At 43.9% G+C, this 23,575-nt stretch overlaps 1 protein-coding gene across 1 annotated transcript in view; it reads right to left on the bottom strand.

The window, feature by feature from the left end:
- Positions 1-684: 684 nt before the first annotated feature.
- LOC108938700 (ATP-binding cassette sub-family A member 1) overlaps positions 685-23,575 on the bottom strand; it is a 115,390-nt gene continuing 92,499 nt past the window's right edge. The window contains 8 exon segments of the mRNA XM_029251896.1: positions 685-1,652; positions 5,210-5,453; positions 17,444-17,536; positions 17,636-17,739; positions 17,825-17,959; positions 18,590-18,731; positions 20,114-20,220; positions 22,920-22,982. Of these exon segments, the coding sequence (XP_029107729.1) occupies positions 1,533-1,652; positions 5,210-5,453; positions 17,444-17,536; positions 17,636-17,739; positions 17,825-17,959; positions 18,590-18,731; positions 20,114-20,220; positions 22,920-22,982 (1,008 nt within the window). The 3' untranslated portion in view covers positions 685-1,532.

Genomic DNA, 23,575 nt, shown 5'->3' with positions numbered 1-23,575 from the left:
CAGACTCTGTATTATGTTTCATGGCTTTTTGTTTATCATATGCATTCCTAAGAGCTCAATGAATGCATAACTTTTTGAGAAAGTATTTGCCCACTTTGAGGGGGTGCGGTGGCGCAGTGGGTTGGACCGCAGTCTACTCTCCGGTGGGTCTGGGGTTCAAGTCCCGCTTGGGGTGCCTTGTGACGGACTGGCGTCCCGTCCTGGGTGTGTCCCCTCCCCCTCCAGCCTTACGCCCTGTGTTGCCGGGTAGGCTCCGGTTCCCCGTGACCCCGTACGGGACAAGCGGTTCTGAAAATGTGTGTGTGTGTGTGTATTTGCCCACTTTCTACTGAGGTGTATTCAGTGGCTGTGAAAAGTGCCAGTGTAACCATACCAAGGGAGCTGGAGTTATAAACTCCGGCTCCAGCAGATGTTGACACGGAGGCCTTGCAGATGTGCCCAGCAGCAGGAGGATTACAGCGCTGTTAAAGTTTAGAAAGGGATTAGAACATGTAGCTGGGCTGTGGGTGTGGGGGAGAGCAGTAAGCACGACGCCGCAGCTACTCTGCCTTCAAGTCCCTCGAAGTGCCAATTTCAAACAGAGCAGATATATCAGAGATCACACACACAGTCCTGCTTTTCGGAATTAAACTCAAACTAGTAAGACACCAAGTGCAAATGTTTAATCATCTTGTTGAAGCGTGAAGCAATATTCAGTTCAAATATAATACACAATTATTTGCTGTAAAGAAGTTTACATTGTAAAGACACAGGAGGGCATACAAACTATATTAAAACTGAAAAATAAAATCATACATTTTACGCTGCATACACTGCATGGAGTTCTTGTCAACAGTTGGCAGTTACATTTGACTAGTAAAGTGCTCTGTGATTTCTCATAGGTTTAAATGAAAAGTCCTTGAGTTGAGCTGATGTGTGCGCAGAAAAGTGAATTGCGTTTGTTTCTTTAACATGGCTAAACAGACTGTAAAACTAAACAAAAAGATCAGATGCATTTATAACTTGTGTCCAGGTACACGTATTAATTCAAAAGCCTTTCTCTACAGTACATCCTTTTAATCCTTCGATTAAAGTTAAGGCAAAAACTTCAGAACAAAATGCAATTCAGTTGTAAATGTTAAGCCACCACACATATTTCTGAGGTTTTGTCATGCCTTTCATTTAAAGCTACTATGTGTATTTCAGTGCACAAAGTTAAACTTTTTTCCCTGAGCGACAGATGCTACCAGTGAATGGGTAAAAATCCTTCTGAATGTTGCAGAATTTTGAAGAGTGAATTGCTCCCAGCCTCTGCAAGAGGCCTCTTTGTTGACGCTAAACAATGAAGGCAGAAGCTTTAAGGAGGCATTATTCTCAAGTGGAGCGAGCGTTTGGTTCCATTTACTTGTGAAAGCGCAATAGGGCAGGCTCAGTGCTGAGAAGAACAGGCCAGGTGCTTCAACAGCTTCATTGGCGTGAGAGTGAGGAAGCAACAGTACACTCTACTGAGCTGTGAGGATGAGTGCGATAGCTGAAGATGGGAACTCTGGAACCTACGCATGCACCGCTGGAACGGTCTTCATCGGCACTTCGTCTGCAGTCACGTCCTCCTGGTTGGTGTACACATAGGTGTCCTCTTCTTCATGCTGGTGTTGGGCAAAGTTGACAAAGACCTACAGGTACAAGAAGGAACAGGCTTTTTATTTACCAGGGATCTTCATCTTTCCATGAATGTTAAACATCATCACTTCATTATTTAGCACATTGGAAATGCAAATGGAACGTTGGTCAGTTCAGACCTCTCATGTAGAAACAGCAACGCTCTTCACCTGTTCACATAGCGATGCAAATCCAACGAAATTCTATTCATGAATGCAAATATGAATGGAAAAGGCAAAAGATCATATGTATGAACTGAAAAGGCAATGGCCCCATGGTGTGTTAGTAAAGAAATGCTGTGACGATATTTTAACTGTCGTCGTACCTACCTGAAGTCATCCTGGGTGATTATAAGGAACCCAGTGGATAATAAGGAAGGGTAATAAGTAAACAATGTTCAGGAAGATAAAGCTGAGCAGCGAGTTACCTGCTAATGAAAAGAGTTGAATAAGGAGCCTTTGAGTGTGGTTGTGAGCTGTGCATATTGTACAGATATTAAGGGTTCAACCACTTTCTCACGAGATCAACAAGTAGATATCACCAACGTGAACTGAGTTATAATGTATTGTAAATGTTTATGAAATATATATACTGTATATATTATTAACAATGTGATAAGGGATTGTTGATATTTGGATAGAGTTTTGCAGCTTGTTTGATGTATATTGGTTCTTATGGTAGAAAGAAAAATGAACTGTTCTTAAGAATCACACGTCTGCATCTAAGTGTGTCTTCCTGCTAATGTAATGCAAACATTGTTTTTGTATGAGATGTACGTCACTTTGGAGAAAAGCATCTGCTAAATGAATAAATGTAAATGTAATGTAAATGTAACGTGAATGGATCTCTTTTTGCTGATGAGTAGGCAGGGTACAAATGGTTAAGACTGTTCATTTCATTCCTAGTACTTCTATGCAGGCAGGTCTGGGGTTCGAGTCCCGCTTGGGGTGCCGTTCTGGGTGTGTCCCCTCCTCCTCCAGCCTTGAGCCCTGTGTTGCCGGGTTAGGCTCCGGTTCGCCGCGATCCTGCTCGGGACAAGCGGTTGTAGACATTGTGTGTGTGTGTGTGTGTGTGTCTGCGTGTACTTGTATGCACCAAGTAGAATGAAAAATACAGACAAATATTCAAAGGCAACAATTCCATTTTAGTACTTAAACATATTGGGGAAAAAAAACTGGAAATATAATTATATATTTCTGTAATTATATTTCCTGTTTTTAAATAATAAAATATAATTTTTCACTTCCTCCCACACACCTATCACTGTGTTTGAAAGCCCACTGAATAAAAAAATACTCCTCTTACAGAAGACTAAACATAAAGAATCATCTCCTCTATTCTGGCTTCAGGTGTGTTATTTAATATGAGAAGAGAGGAAACACTCTATCCATTTACACACCTTTCCTGTGTAAGGAAGTGTTTCCACTGTGCTAATTTGCAACAGAAAGAGAGCCAGCTCAGATATGCAGATGGTACCGTAGGTGCGAGAGGCCTTCGGAAAGAAAGCCCGAGGTTCTCAGATCCATTTTTCATAAGCCGATTGAGGATCTGTGCGAAGCACTCAGAACAGCGGCATGCTGGGCTCACACTGCCACATGCCGGGCTGACGGCGGCTTGCAGCTCCGAATGAAAGTTCGCCGCTTTCACTCAAGACAACAGCACTGAGGCGTAGTCAGAAATACCAGATATCTGCCGCATCTTTGAAAACATGGGGTGCTCCTACAGTCTGTCGAATAACGTCTGTAGATCGGTTCTTTAATTAGGCCTCGGTTGAAGAACCTTTCAAGACACCATAACAAAGCAGGGAAACTGGATCCTTCAGTTGCAGCTCTGATTTTTTTGAATGATGCAAATAGTTATGATTTCTTTCTTGTTTTGCTTACTTTAAAGGGGTACAGCTCGAGGAAAGGTAAACAAACACGACTCTCTGCTTTTGTTTTATCCATCCATCCGTTACCACCAACTGCCTATCACATCCAGGGTACAATTCTGTGGGAGTGATTTGCGAAACAGAGTCATTGAATCCTTTATACTTCAGACACACTAATGATGTATTTCCGTTTGACAGGATATCCAAGTCTCAGAGGACATGCAAATTTACCAATGTAAAAAGGGTAACTCGTCACCAGGGGGCAGCAGGTGAACGTGAAATAAATTTGATCCAAGGGCTGAGCCCTGTGGGACCCCTAGTTAAATTATCAGCGGTTGGAAGCATGAAAAGCAGATTGTCGGTAGGATTCCGTGGATTAAGTCATTTGAGGCAGGTCAGTTTGAAACCGAGTACCGATAAAGTGTGTCAGGGACAAAGCTCCGAACTGGAAATGGAACCACAGAGTCAGTACTAATGAATGACATGGAGGTCCATTGGGATAAACACTCTTTTAGTTTCTATACGAACATGAACTGATTACATGCAAGCAGCTCCTGGGGCACTGATGGTAACCCACGAGCTTGCGAGGAGTTTAAGGAAGAGACAAAGGTGAGCTGAAAAGAAAAAATTCCCATAGGGCTGCAGCCCCAAGATGAACACTATCCCACTCAAGTCTGACAAGAGGGATCAGCGCAAGGTTCAGTGCAAATTCGGGTCGATGTCTAAAATGAGGAACATGAACCATATTTAATAAACAATACACTAGATGTTTAATGTCTGAAAGTGAAAGACTAACAGAAATGGGTGGGTGACCTGGCGGTAGCGTACACTGTGGAACTGGCAGAAAATTAAACAAGGACTCTGACCTGATTCTGTGCGCTTGTTCTGTCCAGGGCAGACAGAAAAAAGGAGGGAGGTATCGACTGAGAAAGGCTGCGAACAGGCAGGGAACGAGAACCAAAGGGCCTCCGTGACACTGGCAGAGTGAACAATGGACCGGGTTTGGTTGCATGTGATTGATCTCGAAGACTTCTCTCCGACGGCCTGTTTCTGACATTTTTCACTTTTGCGTAGATGCAGGGGAAAAGACGGAAATTTAATTTAAGCCTGAACTCCTGACTGTCTTCACTACCCCCAGAATGTAGTCTCATGTCTTTCTCCTCTGTATGTCACGATTCTATTAAGCATAGCTGGAAAAATCTACTGCTTCCAGTGAAATGCATTGGAATTTCAGCTTGCTTACTTCAATAAATTCTTTGCGTGCCCTTTGTCTTGATAAGTTCTGCATGACCTTCAGAGCACAAACCTTTCATTAAGCTGCTGTGTGGTGGAACTTGTCTGAACTGCTGCTCCCTCCATTCCCACCTCTGCTGTACCCCCATCTCAACTGCCCTTGGACTTGACTTCATTCCTCTCTCTACATACTGCTTTTGTGACCTTCCTGACCTCTCCGAAGGTGCGCTAGAGCAATCGAAAGCTTGCGGCACCACTTTCCTCCTGTGTCCCCGAGAACAAGTTGTTCTTAGGAGATCAAGCTGGAGGAGCTGAAAAAGTTCATGGTTCAGCTCAGCAGCTGTTTATGAAGAACAGGGTGCTGTGGGGACATTGCATGGGAGGGAGAGCGTTGGTGGTGAGTTTTGTTTGTGCGCTTTGTTGTGTATGAGGGTGGCTTGTGAATTGCGTGCGCAAATTAGCAAGTACCTGGTCCAGAGTGGTCTGGGACACGGAGTAGTCCTCTATTTCCAGCTGCTCCCGGTGACTGGTGAACTGCCGAAAGATACTGGCTAGGGCGCCTTCTCCGTGTGGCAGCTGGAACTGCAGGGTGTTGTGGTGTTTCTCCTTCAGAACACTTCCTGGGAACGTGTTCCACACAAAGTCTTCGACGGGGCCTAGGGCCGGGGGGTTTCCGCCCACCCGAACCATGACCGTGTACCCATCCCCGAACCTGCGGAGGGAAAAAGCATGGATAGACTCTGGAAAGCCTGAAAAGAAACGACACCCAAACATCTTGTTTGGATTTCACCATCGCGTCACCGCGCCAACACCAAAATGTAGGACTTTACTTTTTTACACTACGTGTGGTTCGTGGGATTTCACACGGAGGGAGACACTTGTACACTGCATCGCATTTATTCATTTAGCAGACGTTTTCTCCAAAGCAATACGCAGCTCGGAGCAAAAAAAGGTACATTTCACAGGCAGTCAAAGAGCTTCAGATGCAGACGCGACTGTCGAAGCACAGTCAATACCACCTCTTTTGCAGGCGCACATTACACAAATAGCTGTGTTCAGATCAGATAAGAAATACAAGGGTGACAGCAACAGGTTGGGTGATGTACGTTTATGCAGCAGTCAGGAGATCAGGAGAGACCAGACATCGCTGTATTTACAATCTGGACTGAAATCCTCTAGAATAAGGACTTAGTATAGCTCCTTCATAATTCAGCTGCTGCTTAGACACTGAGCATTTTGTTCCTGAGCTGCAGAAAAAGTAAAAAGTACAATGACTGTGACTGTTTTCCCGGTACTACATATCTGACAGGAAGGTACAGGGGACAGATGGGTCAAATAATTGCAATAATGACAAGACTCCAATTTTAAACACAGAAATGCAGAGAAAGTCGAAAAGCATAATTATCGTGGCCACTCTCTGATTGCGATCATGGCTCCTTGGCTGAGAAGAGCCTGATTTTTCATCTCCCGTTGATTGGCTGCTTGATTTGCGCCAGAAAGAGAAGCGCTGCCATCCACCAACGCAGATGCATGGCTTCCTCATGAGGAGTTCACACACACATTTAGCAGTGTCAACAGCTGCACTGACGCGTTCCTGTATTAGCGCTCGCAGAGGCGTCCGTCGCGATCCAGTGTGGCAGATGGTGCCGAAAGCGTCGAGTGAAGCATTGCATCACGGCTATTTTAAAATGCGCTCATTAGGCACAATTCAGAGCCCAATCAGAAACGAGACGTGGGGCTCATTCGGAGGCTGCAGAAGTGCGTTGTTCAGCATAAAAACGGAAATCCAATAATCACAGAGAAGGTCTGAAGAGGGTTCCGGGAGTAAATATGTTAGCAGACAGAGACTGCGGTGCGGATCAAGTGGCCAACCCCTTGTTCAAATGGGTTTGAATCAAGCTCCCTATCTTGAGTGCGGCACAAAGAGGTGGTCTACCATTCCACACCTGCCGTTACTAAAAACCACCTCCCCAAACCTTGGTCTGGGAAATGAGAAGGTGCCTTTGATTCCTCTCCTGACTCCTGTCCCAACAAACTCTTCTCCATACAGGCTCTTTGGTTGGGTACGCAAAGATTCCAGCTTGTCAGCCACCTCCTGTCAGGGCTGCAGGTCATCAGGACAAGAAATGTCCACATGAAAACACAAGATCTGGAGGAGAAGAACTGAGAAAGGCAGAACATTCAAGGAACCAAGAAAACCCATGTGCCTTTGAGCTCTTTTCCTCCCATCTTTGGTTTTGCAGGAGGCTCCACTTTAAAAAGCCAAATGAAGAATTCATGATGTTCCTGCATCAGGTGAAGAACAGAGTACAGCACATTTGTCCTGAGTGCTCCTTCCTATCCATTTTCTCATCAATTAATCTGACAGTGCGGAGGCTTGCGAAGCGGCCGAGTGCAGTCGACTCATATCGGAGGGGAGTAAAGTTACTGCAGCTACAAAATACACCTGGGACGTGCAAGTAGGACATACACTTCATTAAAGTTCTCCGAGCACGCTTTGTCCTGCAGATCTGCGTTGCCATAAAGCACTCCTCCACACTGCATTACCTTAATGCATTAAGGAATTTACTGCTTTCATAGGACCCTTAAATGATGAGCCACAGCAGCCCTGTTCTCAAAGCGACGTCTTTACCAAAACCCAGCGAAATCCTGCTCACATGTGCTTTTCACAGCTGTTCGAGCATTTGGTTTTACCGTCCCCACTTCATTTTGGTTTATTCAACACAAGGGACCACACCTGTGCAGCTTGGCCTCATGAAAACATTTTACTCAAGCTTATTTTGCCAAGTTACATAAATAAGTGGTTTGATTCATTCTGAATGTTTCCTTTTATAACAGTGCCTTGAAAGCCCCTAGGAGAGGTTATCTAAGCAGCATCTATTCCGCTCCTCCGTTCCTGCATCTCCTGTGACACAGTTTGGTGGATTAAATCTCAGGTAACGTAGGTGATCAAGACACAGAGTGACAGGTAATTGCTGTTCTGTAGGGGGTAGCACAAACTGCTGGTGGGTGGAGGGAAACAGAAGTACAGGAGTAAGTGAATGAAGGCACAAAGACAGAATGTGTACACTAGTTTGCACTTGTGGTGCATTCAGAGGATGCTGTCCGTCCCCACATGGACTGACAGCGAGGTCCTGAAAAGTTACCCACTTTAACGCAACGTGCACTGACTCCTGACGCACATCGGCAATGCACCACCTGCTTTGCTCACACTCGTAGCTGCAGACGGTTAACAACTTTCCGTGCCACACCAGAGCAATTTGCATAATTGAGGATCTAAATTAAATCCTTGTTTCTCTGTAAATATGGACACACCAAATTTAAATAATCCATGTCGCTGAATCGCGGTGTCCCTTCTACTCTCCTGGCCGCAGCTGCTTGTCTTTGTGTGTTGGCATCACAGAGCATCTCACTGATTTATTTATTGGGGGAAAGAGGAGAAAAACAGAGAAGGCAACTCTGTTTAATTGCATTTACATTCATTAACAGGTCCACAGCTCATAAAACATTAATAGAGAATGAGGTGAGAGGAAGAAAAAAAAATCAAATGCTTAATTAGAAACTGTTCTTCAACCTTGTGAAGAATGGGGTCTTTAGAAATCCTTCACAGCATTCATGCTGCCCTTTCGTGTTTCTACTAGTGTGGAGAGTTACTGCTAAACGATGTTACACAGTCACTAATTCTGACTTTTTTTTTAGACAATGCTTTCTGCTTCACAGTATTGAAATCACAAACACTGATCACACCAGAAGTATGAAAAGGAATCAGACAGAAACAAAAGGGAGCACGGGTGCTATAACAGGCTCAGAAACATTGGGCAGGATTTCCTTCACCCAAACCAAAGGTGTCAGTGGCAAAATTCTCATCAAATTAGGTTTTAAGACGGACATGGAAACGACTTTCAACAAACCCATCATACAACAGACATACAAAAAAAAAAAAAAAACGGCAAAGGCATCAGGTGATCAGCCTGTGTGTCTCCATCCAGCATTGCATGTCATAGATTGGGAACAAAAAGAGTTAATGCCTATGCATCTATTATTCATGGAACCAGCCTTTCTGAGAAGGGAACCTAATGGGGACCAGGAATACATCTATGGAAAGAGCACCTCCAGGGGACAGGTTAACACCCTGCATCTGTGTGACTTTGATTTAAAACTCAGGAGATGACATGGTTTCAGTGCTTGGGGAGTAAAATCCAGCAGATATCTTTGTCTTCTGTCCTATCATAACCCATTCCAGGGGAGATTCCTCAGACCCGTAGCACGTGGGACAGCCCACAACCATTCAAAGAACAGAATGTCTCATGGGGTATTAGTGATCCCTTATTGCTTTTATAATGTCAACCCTTGAAAATGGATGATGAGCATTTCAGACTTTGATTATACAGCTTGATGAATGCCAAATGAATATTCTGAGGTACTAAATAAACAGGACTTAACATCACGCAAGATCTATGGTTAAAAAACAAACCCAGTTCATGAGGTACCGCTTGGAGTCTGTCCAAACTAATTGGATGAAGACATCCTACATGCCACGCCCACACCTCCGAGCCGACACGGAACACCTGGGATGCAGCACAGACTGGGGCATGAAAGGCTGCGTCAGACCAGCAGCTGATGCGGAACCTTGTTCAGCCTTCTCGTTTGCGACCTCCTAGCCAATTCCTGTTCCCGAACGCCTTCCCCGATCCCGTCCCTTGTTCCCACGATCCTGTGCCTCTTTATGATCATCGACCTTTTGCCTGTGTACCGACCTCGCCTTTTGGATTCTCCCCGTTACGACGTTCGCACCTCGAAGACCAATCGCCTGTTCTCTGACCTCCTCTCTTGGATTTCCCCGAATACACCACGTATACCGCTCTGCACTTGGGTTCGCCGCTTCCTTTCGGAACCGGACATGACACTACATCTTATTGGATGCAAATATAGGAACATGGAAGAATCCATATGTTTGGCAAGTAAATATGAATAGCCTCATAGCAGAATACTAAGTTAAGCATATTGATCACTCAAAGACCTTATGGAAAAGGGAGAACAAGTTACAGGAGTAGGCATGATGCCGTTAAACTTTTGAGTCACATCCTTGACCTGTAAGGCTTCAAGTAATGTGTTGCTTCCTCCCATAATTCTGTCTTTTCTAACATTTCAGCACTTTGACTGATGTTATGGGAGGTCCATTCTTTGTGATCACTAAGAAAAGATGCTGGAGTCTCCAGAAAGACTCATGAAATCTCTTTTTGGTTCTCAAAGCCATTTCTGATAGTCCCATAGCCTCCATTAGCACATGGAGGACTCACGCAGGACTTTGTGCACTCGCCTTGTTGCAATTTAATGTTACACGGCCATGCGCTGCACTGGTCATACCGCTGCAGGGTAGGCAGTATGAGAACTTTTCCATCAGCTCTGTGCAGGACTCAAGTTGAACATAAGGCTGCATTATTCATGGCCACACGACTTCCTGTGATTTCATTTGTCACCAGCTCCCCGTCCGGCTGTTATTTCGCCCTGTTGAACTGTTTGTCAGACTGCTGTACATGGGACAGTGTGGGCAAAGAGCCTTTTTTTTGATTAGGAGAGTGGAGCAGGTTGCATGTTCTCAACCTCCCGCAGTATCACTCTCCCGTTGACATCAACAATGAAAACTCTACGTGATTTCCACAATCAAAACAGAACCACCACTGAGGTTTTTTTTTTTTTTACATTTATATTTACTTCTTTAAAAAGTTTCAAAAAGTTTTTCATTCCTTAATGGGAAGGCACTGGAATTCCTTTGCAAAATAACAGGATTTCACATTAGAATAGCCAATGCATACATGTACATACATGTACATAGAGACTATGTGTTTGATTTCCACTTAGTCTGTATGGTTGTGTGTTGTCTGCATGAGTCTCCTCTGGGTGCTTTGGTTTCCTCCTACAGCCCAAAGACAATGCAGTTCAGGTGTGCTAGAGATGCTCATAGAGTGTGAATGTATGAGTAACTGTGTGTGGCTACCCTGTGATAGACTGGCGTCCTGTCCAGGGCATACTCACCTCAGCCTTGCACCCAGTGACTCTGGGATATACTCTGGATCACTGTGAGCCTGACCAGGACAAGCAGTTATTGGAATTGGATGGATGGATGGATACATGTACTGTCACGTCTACGCCCGCACCTCAGTCGACAGCACCTGACATCAATTAAGCACCTGACTAACCACTCACCTTTAAAAGACCCTCCTCAGCTCCCGTACGCTCGCGGAATCTCATTTGAGACAACCGTCCTCTTGCGATATGTCCTACTCTTTCTCATCCCTTGTTTCCAGTATCTGTTCTCCGGTTTTCGACCCTTCACTTTGTCTCCTGACCCTGTCCTTGGATCCTTGCTCTCACTCTGACTGCCGATCGAGTGACTCTTCACCTGTCCCCGACAACAAGAATTTGCCTGACCCCTTGATTTCAGACCAATGATCCTGCATTTGGGTCCAGCCGTCCCGGCGTCCTCAGTTCCACGTGACATGTACATAGCCTCCATCACTTACAAATACAACTGAGGTTGTATTTCCTGTTTGTAAACCCAGAGTCACTTTTACCACTAAGTAAGTCAATAAAAGGTTAATAATACAGGTGAACCCTTATTTATTCATTGGTTAGGTTTTGTGAAGATCTCAGATATACCTATTTTATATAGATGCGCAGACATCAGTGTATATAATAAATAAAAAAAAAAAAAAAAACTTTGCAAGATTTTATTTCTATCACCAACACGCAGGGACACAATACAGGAGCTGTAAACACTATGGTAGTGAACTGAATTTCATGCCAGACTAATTCTGTTTGTGTGCTCTTTACTTTTACCTATCAGCTCAGATGGTAAATGCAGTCACATTTCCTTCGCAGCAAACAGAAACTTGAAAAAAAAGTTGTGAAGAAAATGCACATAAAATAATAATTAAAAAAAAACTGTTTGCACCTTTGAAAATTCATAATCCAACCATAACATGAAGAGCTAGTGTTGTGGTCATTGTTGCCTGTTTATGTCCTTCGGTACCTTCCCAGGACCTTGATTTCATAAAATGAAAGAGCAGGTTAGCCAAACACAGTTCATGACCAAATTGGACTTGTGTAAAAGTTACTGGTAGGTTCACCTAGACGGGAAGTTGACTACAAGCTTTCTACGCTTTTTCTCATCTTATTAAAATGTACAGATAAACCATTTGGGTTGCACGGTGCTCAAGTGGCATTCAGAGATTAATGAACTATGTCTCATAGGGTTGGGAGGACTTCAGTAAAGCTTACTTGGACAATGTGATAATTTTCAGCACAACTTAGAAGACTCATGACCCTTGACTGTCTCCTTTGTCAATACCTAATTATTAGTTTCGTGTGAAATATTTAAATTGTGTATTTTCTTCTCCAGTTATTCAGCACTGTAGGTTTCCTGAAGCTTGGATCTTTAAGTAGCACCAAATACCTGGGTGTAGATGGGAATTTGTGTGTCCATCCATGCCTGTTGTTTGGCTGCCCTTGAGAAAAAGGATTAGACCACCCGGCGTGTTTAATGAACGTGGCAGTGAAGCCCAGCCAGTTATAAGTGGGGTGTGTATGTCTAAGATAAGCCATTTGGTGCTCTTTGCGGTGCAGCCTTTTGTTTGAGACATCTCACACCAGCATGGGGGGAGCGGCGTTAAAAAGGCTTATTTATAACAAAGCACTTCATTCAGGAGTATAAGCCAGTGAACAGCCAAAGGTTGTTAGTCGGTTTTCTGTCTGACAAGTGATTTAAATAGAGGCCTCCTTCACAGAGCGTTCAATTAATTGTTTCCGTAAAAATGATAAATGACTCCAGAAGCCACTGGAATTGCACCACAGAATTACCTACAGCCCAAACTTGGACAAACCTTGAGAAGAAATTCAGGTGGAAACACTAACTGCTTAACGCTATGGACATGAGAGGTATCATGAATGGGGGGGCTGTAATTGTTTAAAACAACGTGATGTTCTTCAGGAACTCACAGTGTCCTACACTTAGTTTCCAAAAAAAAAAAAAAAAAAAAAAAAAAGCAAGTGCAGGTATACTGTTTTACCTGAAAGCCAGAAGCAGCCAGTCTCAAAAAAGCTAGACACTAAACTGTCTAAATTAAAGATGCTGATTGGCAATCCATCAAGCATATTAACGAAGTTGTTGGTTACAAATTTTTAGAAGATAACTTCTAATTCAAATGGTAATTCCACAGCTTTTACACCACTGTCACGAGCCTCTTTGTAACTGTCTGCCAATAATCAAACGAAGCTCTTATTAATTAATCAGCGCTCTCTCTGCGTTCAAAATGAAAAGCACAGAGGAGGAGAAGAAACAAGGAAGAAACATGTGGATCTCTCGTTGCCATGGCAAACAGCTGGCTGGCACATGCAGACCAGCCAATGAGCAGCCTGTTGAAAATCAACAAACCGTGAAATGAAAAATGGTCTTAAAATATGGCCAATAAAATCTGCATCTTCTCCACCAGCAGAGCAGATCCACACTTTTTCTGTATCAGGAACTAATGCAAGTGACTTTGAAGTCTGCCATTCTGATATTTGTAAGTTAACACCGCTGGCAAAGCACAGCAAACAGCATATGTAACACTTCAGGTGAGAAACGTGAAGCCACCCCATTCTGTGACAACACGATCATCAAAAATAAAGTATGGAAAATTCCATCAAACTCCAGGGTCCTCTCTCTGCTGCTCACAGTTCCCTTCCAGCATCCCATTACCTCATATAATGGGCCACACAGATGTTCCAGAAAGGATTCCAGTGGCTGGTAAGGTGTGGTCCCTATCCTAGATCTTCATGCAACATTGCTATAATAGTCTTATACACAACTATCATGAACATGAATGGAAAACATGTATATTTTGTTGAAAATATATAACGATTTAGCATAAGGAAAATTTAAATAAAAGTGTGAATTGACCCGCTCCATGTTTTACAGCTTTTTTTTTTTTTTAAAGAAATTTAATGTGCTGATTTATGTCTACGGGGTGAAATTTCCCGCTGAGATGTTCTCCTTCTGGAAAATGACTCATCTTTATCCCAAACAAACAAAAAGTTCTTTCAAACAGCGTGAGACTCCTGATTTCTAGATTGTGCCTAAGTGTGTTACAGCTTGACAGTGAAACAAGATATCTCCTTCTTAGGAAAAAATGCAATAAAGGAGCTGATATTCAAATTTTGCATGCTTCATAAATCTGTTCATTCCTGCTCTGAACAGATTCCTTTCATAGTTTTTTCTGTTTGTTGTACCAGATTAAATTCCAATGTTATGCACTGTGAATGTACTGCAGGTCTTTCTCATCTGGTGCTAAAAATAGTTTTACTGCAATACAGTTGTATTAAAATGGCAAACAAATCAAACACTTATTTTGCTGTATAAACGTACTGAAAACAGACATGTGAGTAAGTTGGTATTCCGTCTGAAAAACAAAGTTTTCTTCTCAGACAACCAACAGATATATACTCTCACTTGGCACGTCTGGATTAAATTGTTCTGTTTACCTGCTGTCATAGCAACAAGCATACGGTTCGATCCTAAGATATGTCTTGTCTAATCAGAGGTTCATTGGGCTGATTTGATCATTGATCTTGGCAAGAACTCTAAAAATATCAAAAGTGATATTTATATATAAATAAATTTGCAAAGTTTCTGAAATCCTGTTTTCCCTTTGTCATTATTCATTATTGGGGTACTGAGTGTAGACTGATGAGGGAAAAATTCATGCAAATGATTTTAGCAATAAGGCTGCAACATAGAAAATGTAAATTAAATGAAGGGGTCTGAGTAGTTTCTGAATGCACTGCATGCATGCGTGTATACACACACACACACACACACACACACACACACACACACACACACACATCTCAATAGACACATCCAAATCCACAGCCTGTAAAATTATTAAGAGTGCAGATTTAAGTATGGCGAATATTTCAGATTGGGCAGTAGGAGCAAAAATGCAGACAGCGATACGCAACCCCACAATCTGGGCCTTGCGGTCACTCTGTGTCCTTATCATACGTCAGAGCAACCTCTGTCCAAGCGTCACGTCACCTATTCCCAAGCATCACTTCACCGGAGGCAGCAGTCCTCAATAAGTCATCCTTCGAAGACTCACACTGAACACACTGATGCTGTAATAGCATGATTCAGCGGGAGCTCTTCTCCTTCAGCATCCATTTACATAGCTAAAATACAACTTAGAGAGAAATGTACTGTGTCAACATGAGCCAAAACTCAATGAATTATTGAAATAGACATTGAATGGAATTACTGTTTGTTTCATGGCAGCAGCACAGCACTCAATATGACTCAATATATTTCATTTTATTCTAGTGTGGAAATTTGTGGGAACGTCAATGTCTTGTTAATGTCCATCCATTGATGGTCCATTAGACGTATCATTATTTATACAGCACATTTTTCTCATAAACGACATTCAGTGTGAGGCTGCTACACTAACATACTTCTACGGTCGGGTAATTTTTACTGTATCAGTTAAGAGTAAGTACCTTGATCAAGGGCACTGCGGTAGAATGTGGTTTGAACTGAGGTCCTATAATTACAAAGTGGCCCCCCTTACCACTAAACCCCTGCTGTTCCCGATTTAAACCCCAAGAAGGCACATCGCACACCACATACGGCACACCGCAGTGTTCTTCACCTTGCCATTTAAACTCCTTCTTTCTCCCATCCAGTACAGGTGTCAGACAGGAAAGGTAAACGTTTAAATATGTGTTCAAACTCATTAATGTTTCACTTCACCTGTGAACCAGGAGCTGCACTAAGAAGCACCTCCCAAACCATAAATAAGTAACTGCTTCACAATTACTTTTGGGGAGAAGAGAGCGATCCATCAAAATTAATAACACTGCCTGAGTCACCTTGATCGCCGAAGTGGCCCCATTACTGGGAAACATTCACCCAGAATTTCATCTCACATTATGAGTATTATGATTGTGATTATAGGGAGCGTGTAGGGCTTCGGCTAAAGAGCAGGACTTGTGACCAGGAGGTTACGGGTTCACCTCCCAAGAGCGGCTATGTTTTTATAGTCTTGAACGAGTCGCCATAATTTAACAGGGTTTGGTTCTGTGGAAAACGGCTCACTATGAACGTCTCGGACGAGGACAGCACTGCAAACCAGCTGCGGGTAGTGGAACACAATCGCTAGTAGTACTATTACCATAATTACCTTCATGCTGTAGGAGAAGAGCGTGAGTTTACTCTCGGTGTGCTCTCTGCTCACGGTGACCAATACCACCGTCCACCTTCAAGAATGTATAAGTGCTTCGCATCCACCCATTGAATACAGTGCAAGGTCTTCTCAGCATCTACCCTACACCCGTCCTTCACCTCCTCTACACTTGGCCTTTATCAGCCTCACATTGACCTGTGACTCCCCCCAAACCTTATAAATCCCCTATAAGACAAGGCAGCAGGTGGTGCAGTGGTGACAGCCGTCACTTGATAACCTGAAAAACCCACACTGGAATTCTTGCTTTTGCTTTTGTAACCTTGGTCAGGTTTCTTACCCTGAACTAATACAGCAAACATTTTCTTGGTATAGAAATACAAGTTGCCCTGGAGAAAATTGTCCAATTATTGTTTTATTATTATTTATAGGACATTTTAGGTGGCTACAGATGCATAAGTGTTTGAAACACTGAAACCGCTGTGTAATCTTCCAGGGTCTGATGACCGAAGTATCAGTTTATTGTGGGACATAAGTGAACTTTTCCTGGTTTCAAGCATCCTCACATTACTGCATATGTCTTTTAATGTATAATTTAGCTGGGCTTCAGTGACTGTGTGTGATGATCAATGAGAACAGAATTTCCATCCGTAAAACCGCTCAATATGAGGTTCATTTCAAAGTCGTGCACATCTCACTGCAGCCTCAGTGAGTCTCAATGACTTTCCCAGATACCTCACATTTTAAGGTTGACTTGGAAACAGCTGGCCCTGCACACAAAACTGTATAACGTTTCATTTTCCAGCTGGTGCTGTTAAAGTATTCAGTCCAAAACTACACTTGCTGGCCATTTTATTAGGTACACATAGCTGGTACTGGGTGGGACCATCTTTTGCCACTGGAACAACCCGAATTTAACAGTGAGGTGCAGTCCATAGCAGCTTCACAGTTTCTGCTCATTTTCTGGAAACGAATTCCTTCTTTCAGCATCACGTTCAACCTCATCCCACTTTTCAGTCGTTCATTTTTGGTGACCGCACATCCAATGTATCAATGAACAATGTACCAGTGATGAGTTGTGCATTCAGAGATGTCTTCTGTACACCATTGCTACGCTGAGCTGTTCTTGCTTGCACTTGAGAACCTCCTTCAGCAAGTCTCAGTTTTCCCTTCTAGCCTTTCATGGAAACACTGGCTGAATGTTTCAATAGTGCTGCGATGATTTTTGTAAAGGCACACTAGATACTGCAGTTCACAAAAATCCCGGGAGTGTGTCTGTATCTGAGATGCTGAAATCACCATGTCAATTGCAATCATCAGTGTTCAAAGTCACTTGGGTCCCACATGTTGTCCATTTGCTCGAAAGTTCATTTAAACAGTAACTGGACCTCATGACCCTGTCAACATGTTTTTATGCAGAGTCCCTGCCATGTGACTCGCTAACTGTGGGGGTCCGGGAGTCCAAGACGAGTGGAAACCTCACCTGTTTTTCAGGTGCTGGATGCTGCCGAGGCACTTGAACCGCCCGTTGACCATGATAGCCATACGTGTGCAGAGAGCTTCGCACTCCTCCATGCTGCGGGACACAGGAAGTAGGGGATAGGGATGTAACTTCTGTGGAAACGTGTGTATCTGCACGTGGACGCAGAACGCTGCTATGGCCATGAGAGCCGACCTGTGAGATGTCAGTACGACAGAGCGCCCTTCCTTGATCACACTCAGAATGCAGTTCCACAGGAATCGGCGTGCTTTGGGGTCCATCCCTGTGGTGGGTTCATCCTGTAAAAATACCAGGGGGTGAGCAGTGTGTGAGCTGGGTGAGCTGGGTAGACACCGTGGCTCACAATAGGGCAGGACCACCTACCAGGAAGACTACTGGTGGGCAGCCGATGAGTGCCATAGCGGTGGAGAGCTTGCGCTTATTGCCCCCGCTGTAGGTTCCGGCAGACTTGTTGGAGTACTTCGCGAGGCCTAGCTTACGGATGCCCCACTCTGCCACCTGCAGAAGAGGCAACGTAATCAACATGACGCATTATAATCAAAGCACCAGGGTTCGAATCCCCAGTTCTGCTGTAACACTCTGGATCAAGGTACTTACCCTGAATTGAGACAGTAAAAAAATTACCCTGCTGTATAAATAAGCACGAGTAGCTCGCTGTACAAACCTTATAGTATAACTCACCTAGGAAAAAGGGGTCAGTTGTTTCATGGTTAATAAGAATTTTTCATGAACTTTTCGAAATTTTTTGACCTTTTCTACTGTTTTGCCCCCAGTGACCCCAGCAGCTTTCTATCTGGGGATCAGGTGGTATTCATCCACCCAAGACCTCGGGCAGCGCCTGGATGTTTCATTATCCCCGGTACCTTTACCCTTTGTGTGACTGAGTTTCGGGAGCCACTGTAGATTTACATAGGGTGTGCGTGGCCATGTCATGTTAAACTATGCTCTACCCAGACTTACGGAACCTTCCCCCTTCATTGAGGAGTCAGAAGTAATTATATTTTATTACAGCCTGGTGTTATAGTGTCTGCAGGCCTCACGTGCCAGCGGATGTGGAGCCCAGTGCACTGGATGTGCGGAGAGTAACCCACGGCTCCCCCCGCGCAGCCGTGAGACATGCTCGCTCACCATCTTGACGTCCTTCTCGGGCACCCCGCGGAGACGGGCGTACAGCTCCAGGTGCTCGCGGCCCGTCAGCAGCTCGTCGATGGCATCAAACTGCGGGCAGTAGCCCATGTTCTGGTGGACATCGGCCATCTGCGTGCGGATGCTGTCAACAGAATGGGCTGTTGGTTTACAACTGTTTATCCCACAGACAGGAACTGCAAACACAACAACAGCAGCACCAACGGCAGCCAAGTGGATCTCTGAGAGCAGCGTGCTGTTTCTAATGACCCCCCTGGACACCGGAATTTGTACATCAGACTTTCCTGTCCACCTGTATTATTTGTGAGAGTACATCCAGGACTGCCACTTGAGAAGGGGGCATCTCGAGTCTGTTGCTATGACAACATCCCAAGTTAAGAATGAAAATGCAGTATTTCAGAGGCAGCCGGGCTTCTGGTCAATCTGCCAACACAGCACATGAGCCGTAATTACAGCCACACGGAATGAGAGAAACAGTCCGTCACGACAGAGGGTGCTGAACAAAACAGCGCTGCTGGGATGGGAGCTTTCAATTAAGCCGCACAAAAGTGACAAAAGTGTATTGATCACGTAAGAACGGAAAACTAAATAATAAGGACCATAAAAATAATGGAAAACAGATGTAAGGATACATGCTGTGAACTATTTATTACCAAAAAAACATCACTGGCCCACCGTGTCTCTCTTCTCATGCAGGAACCATATAGGAACGGGCAGCGTTTTAACTACCGTATCTCACCTAGGAGACCAAGAGCACAGGGGCGTTAAAGGTCCTGCTGCAGAGTGGTGTCTCCCAGGATGTCATTAACATAAGTTATGGCATTTATAGGGAATTTGGACCAAATCACTGCTAATCAAAGAAAAGCAGAAGACATGGAAACACTGCAGATATGGCTGTAAACATTAATGTAGTAAAACAAATAAACAACAGCTACATTAAATAAATTATGTTTATTAATAATAACAATGATGATAATTATAGTAATAATAATAATAATAATAATAGATACATATATTAGTTTTTTTTTTTTTTTTCTATTCTGCCTCAAATTTATGGCCTGTTCTTCACATACTCAGTAAGCCCATAAAGGTGTGTTTTTAACTTTATCCTTCATGTCCTTCCAGTAGGGTAGTTTGTTCCATGTGCTTCAGAATCAGTCATCATTTGCTGTGCTGCGGAGACTTTCTGATACTCGATAAGCTCATCTGTAGATTAGAGCCGACGAGCATCTTCTTGAAGCATGAGGTGCGACAGCAGAAGCGTGTTACTGCATTACAGCGTGTGTCGGATATTCACTCGGTAATACCAAAGGACGACTGAATTGAATTAGTCTGAGTAAATAACAGCGTTGCCATGGAAACAGAGTCTTAAGAATATTGTAAAGAGAAAACTATTTGTCTGTGCTTGGAAATGAACAATGATAATGGAAGAAAGTGGCAGGATACAAACATCTCCGCTTTGATGTTCTTTGTGTGTGAGAGAGGGAGCTGTGTTTGTCCCCTCACCTGTATCCGTTCAGGAAGGCTTCTCCACCGGTCATTGGGATGTCACCTGTCAGCATCTTGAACGTGGTGGTTTTTCCTGCTCCATTGACGCCCAACAGGCCAAAACACTGTAAACAGCAGTTGGAAAGGTATGTGCATGTCCATCTAAGTGAATGGGTGTCTGTGATTGCCCTGAGAAGGACTGGTGTCCCAGTCCATGGTGTACCCTGCTCAGGGGGACAATGGACCACTGCGACCCTGCACCGGAGAAGCGGTTATTGATAATGGACGGATAAATACTAGCGGAATGCGGAGCGCAGTAAGTCCCGACCTTGAACAGAATCGGTCCTTTATCACTTAAAAAGCTGAAAACACAAGTAGAGAAAACTATGCCGTGATGTTCTGTACATGGAGTGTGTCCCACTGGGTCTCCTAGAAGGCCTGGTGACACATATAACAGTAGTAGAAATTCCCCAGGTGTGGCTTGCCACACACACACACACACACACACACACACAGAAGTGAGTGCAAATCCCTGAGGAATATCGACACTGATATAAGCAGCACACAAAGTTTCAATCCAACTTCTTTCTGTTAATGAAAGAAAAAAAAAAAAAAAACCCTTGAAAAAAGAAAGAAAAAGGAAAAGAAAACTAAAAAAGAGGAGGGAGGAGGACGTGTGGCTCCACAGAGATTTCCGGCGAGGATCAAACTGAACGTTCGTTTGCCGCTCTGACGGAACTGAAGGCGCAGCACAGCAGGCAGCACACCCTGTCAGCCACTTCACACACAAGTGTCACTAAGTGTCCTTTGTTGCCACTCAGCATCGCTTAGTGTAGTCCGTCGCACACGTTATGCGCACCTTTTACAACCGTAGCGACTCTAAAGGGAGGATGTCGTGAACACGGATGTGCTGTGGGGGGACACAAGGGAGAACACGCAGCCACCGATGGGACCGGTCGCTCTGACAAATCCTCACACATGCACGGTGTGTGTCCTGCAAGGCACTGCGACTGAACACACACTTTCCACACATCAGTAACTATAAAGGACTACATGGCGCAGGATAATGGATTTCTGAACAAAGCGCTAAAATGCACACAGTGTTCAGCCGCACAATGAACTGCTTTACAAAGTTTATTCCGGTCTCTAATGAATATTCAGAGGTGAAAAACTATTATTTCCTGAAGGTAATTATCCAAAGTGTGACAGCGTGTTGTAACACAAAGTTCACTTCCCTTTCACGATAACATATTTGACATGTGCTTGGCAGAATATGACAAAAGAGGGTAACGGCTCCAGATTAAAACGATCGTTATTTATTCATTATCTGACACTTTTCTCCGAGGTGACTTCCACTGTGAGGTTTGTACACGAAGCCACTTACCCTGATTTACCCATTTAAACAGCAGGGTCGCTTTTACTGTATCATTTCTGGGCTCGTTTCTAGATAAGGGGAACAAGAGCAGGAAGACGATTTGAATCCAGGTCCTTTGATTGCAGGACAATGGTCCTAACCACTACGCCACCTGCCGCCTCCAACAGATAAAAAATAATGTTAATAAAAAGCCTTGACATTATCAGTGCAGGCTGCGTAATTTGGACAGCCTGTAAAGTGTTATCAGGAGACAAGTTCTCGCCGTCTTCTTTATACGGTCCTACAGGGAACACGGTACAATCAAGCTATTGTGTCTGGAGCAAAAATCACATCCAGCACTTTCATGTGCAATAAAAAAAAATGTTCAACGACACATACCTAATGAATATTTTATTCATTTTCATTCATTGATCGGCGCCTGCTTGTTTATGTATTGAGGTTTAGAGTGTGCCGGTACGCTCGCAACCCAGCGAATATAAAGAAGGAGATAAGCAGTCTGCTAAATAATGCATGAAACACACAAGAGCGTCAGCTTTGGCTCACATTATTCCACTGACATTTCTATTAAGGTGGGGTAAACAGGAAGGGGACGGTACAAAGCAGGGCCCCGAGAGCCAAAATGGCCCTGGGAGTCGTGTATAAATCAAACCACTGCACTGACAAAATCATCAAGATCCCCCTACAGTTTCAACTCCCAGGTTAGCCATTTCTTCCATTTGTGTTTTACTAGATAGTATACTGTGTGTCAAGAGCACGTGTTCTGATATACAGTATATATGTGAAAATGAGATGTTTTATGTATATGTTAAGAATAATGATTCTTTTGACGTATTTTTAATAGTGCACGAGTACCAAAATTTGAAATATGTGTGGGTAAAGCTCTATAGAAAACTTAGATATAGCTATAATTAATTCTTTCTAAGAATCTTTTAATATTTTCATGAACTTATTTGCGTGCCACGTGAAAATTTAAACGAATGAAAAATGACTGAAAAGAAAAATGTGTCGTCTGCACAAGTTCCTATTCAGTTCAAAGGGGTGATCAATTCATCCCATAACCATGTGCATCATCTTGCCACTGACCGTCAGGAACACAGCGCACAACTTGTAAACACTGTACAAGTGAGCTGAATTAAGTTGGTGCCACACTCCCATTCTGTTAGGCTGCAGTTTACTGCCATCTATTGGCTCGGAGGGTTAAATACAGGCCACGTCAACGCCGCTGAACACGGAAATTCTAGAAAATAGCGCAGCAAAGTGAAAATACAATTATAAATAAGCCGGGAAATGTTCATATGTTCAAACATTCACAACTCAGCTGTTTTCAACATGAGGACCCGGTGTATGAGCTGAGTAGGTGTTTCTGCTGACACATGTCCACAGCAGATGTGTTCCGAAGGGATGCTCATGTACATATCCGGTCCTACGAGTTGTGGACGGCTGACTGACCTCTGCGGCAGGGACTCCCACGCAGATCCGGTCCACAGCAGGCCTCTTCTTTCTCCGATACGCCTGTGGAAGTAAGAGGTCATGACCTCGGACGCAGGAAGGCAATTACATCAAATGTTTAATCTCAACTGCAACGCGGAGCTCTTATCGGTGGTGCTTCTGTAGACGTGGCCTTTAGGAGGCACCGCCGCTGTGGGGAGTTGATTCCACATCAAAGGATTTGTTTCCCTCTTTACGCTACTCAGTGTCCCGCCGCCCCAGTCCACACAGCCACGACGCAACCGGAACATTAAATAAAAGCTGTTCTTCAACTAAGTGCAGTGTTTCCGCTACAATAGAAACTTAAGAGTGATTATCAATGTGAAATAAATGCATTTAGCAAGCACTTTTCAGTCCTATGCCTACTGTACTCACAGAGCACCAAAATGGTATATGGGCTCTCAGCTGGATATAGTGTCAGGGAGCAGCTTCTTCACAGCCAGCAAGACCCAGCAAGACCTGGGCACTTTTCTTCCACGAGGAAGCACTCACGTCTACGGTGGTTCGACACCTTCACACCCTGGTATCGGAAGCTCCAGTTCTCTCGGGAGCTGAAGGTGACGGCGCTCAAGAGTCATGAATTTGTGGACCCTCCAGAAAATCACAAGACTGTTTGT

Source organism: Scleropages formosus, chromosome 5 (assembly GCF_900964775.1).
Source record: "Scleropages formosus chromosome 5, fSclFor1.1, whole genome shotgun sequence".
NCBI lineage: Eukaryota > Metazoa > Chordata > Actinopteri > Osteoglossiformes > Osteoglossidae > Scleropages > Scleropages formosus.
The sequence above is the reverse complement of the archived record's forward strand: the minus strand, read 5'-3'. Positions and strand labels throughout refer to the sequence as shown.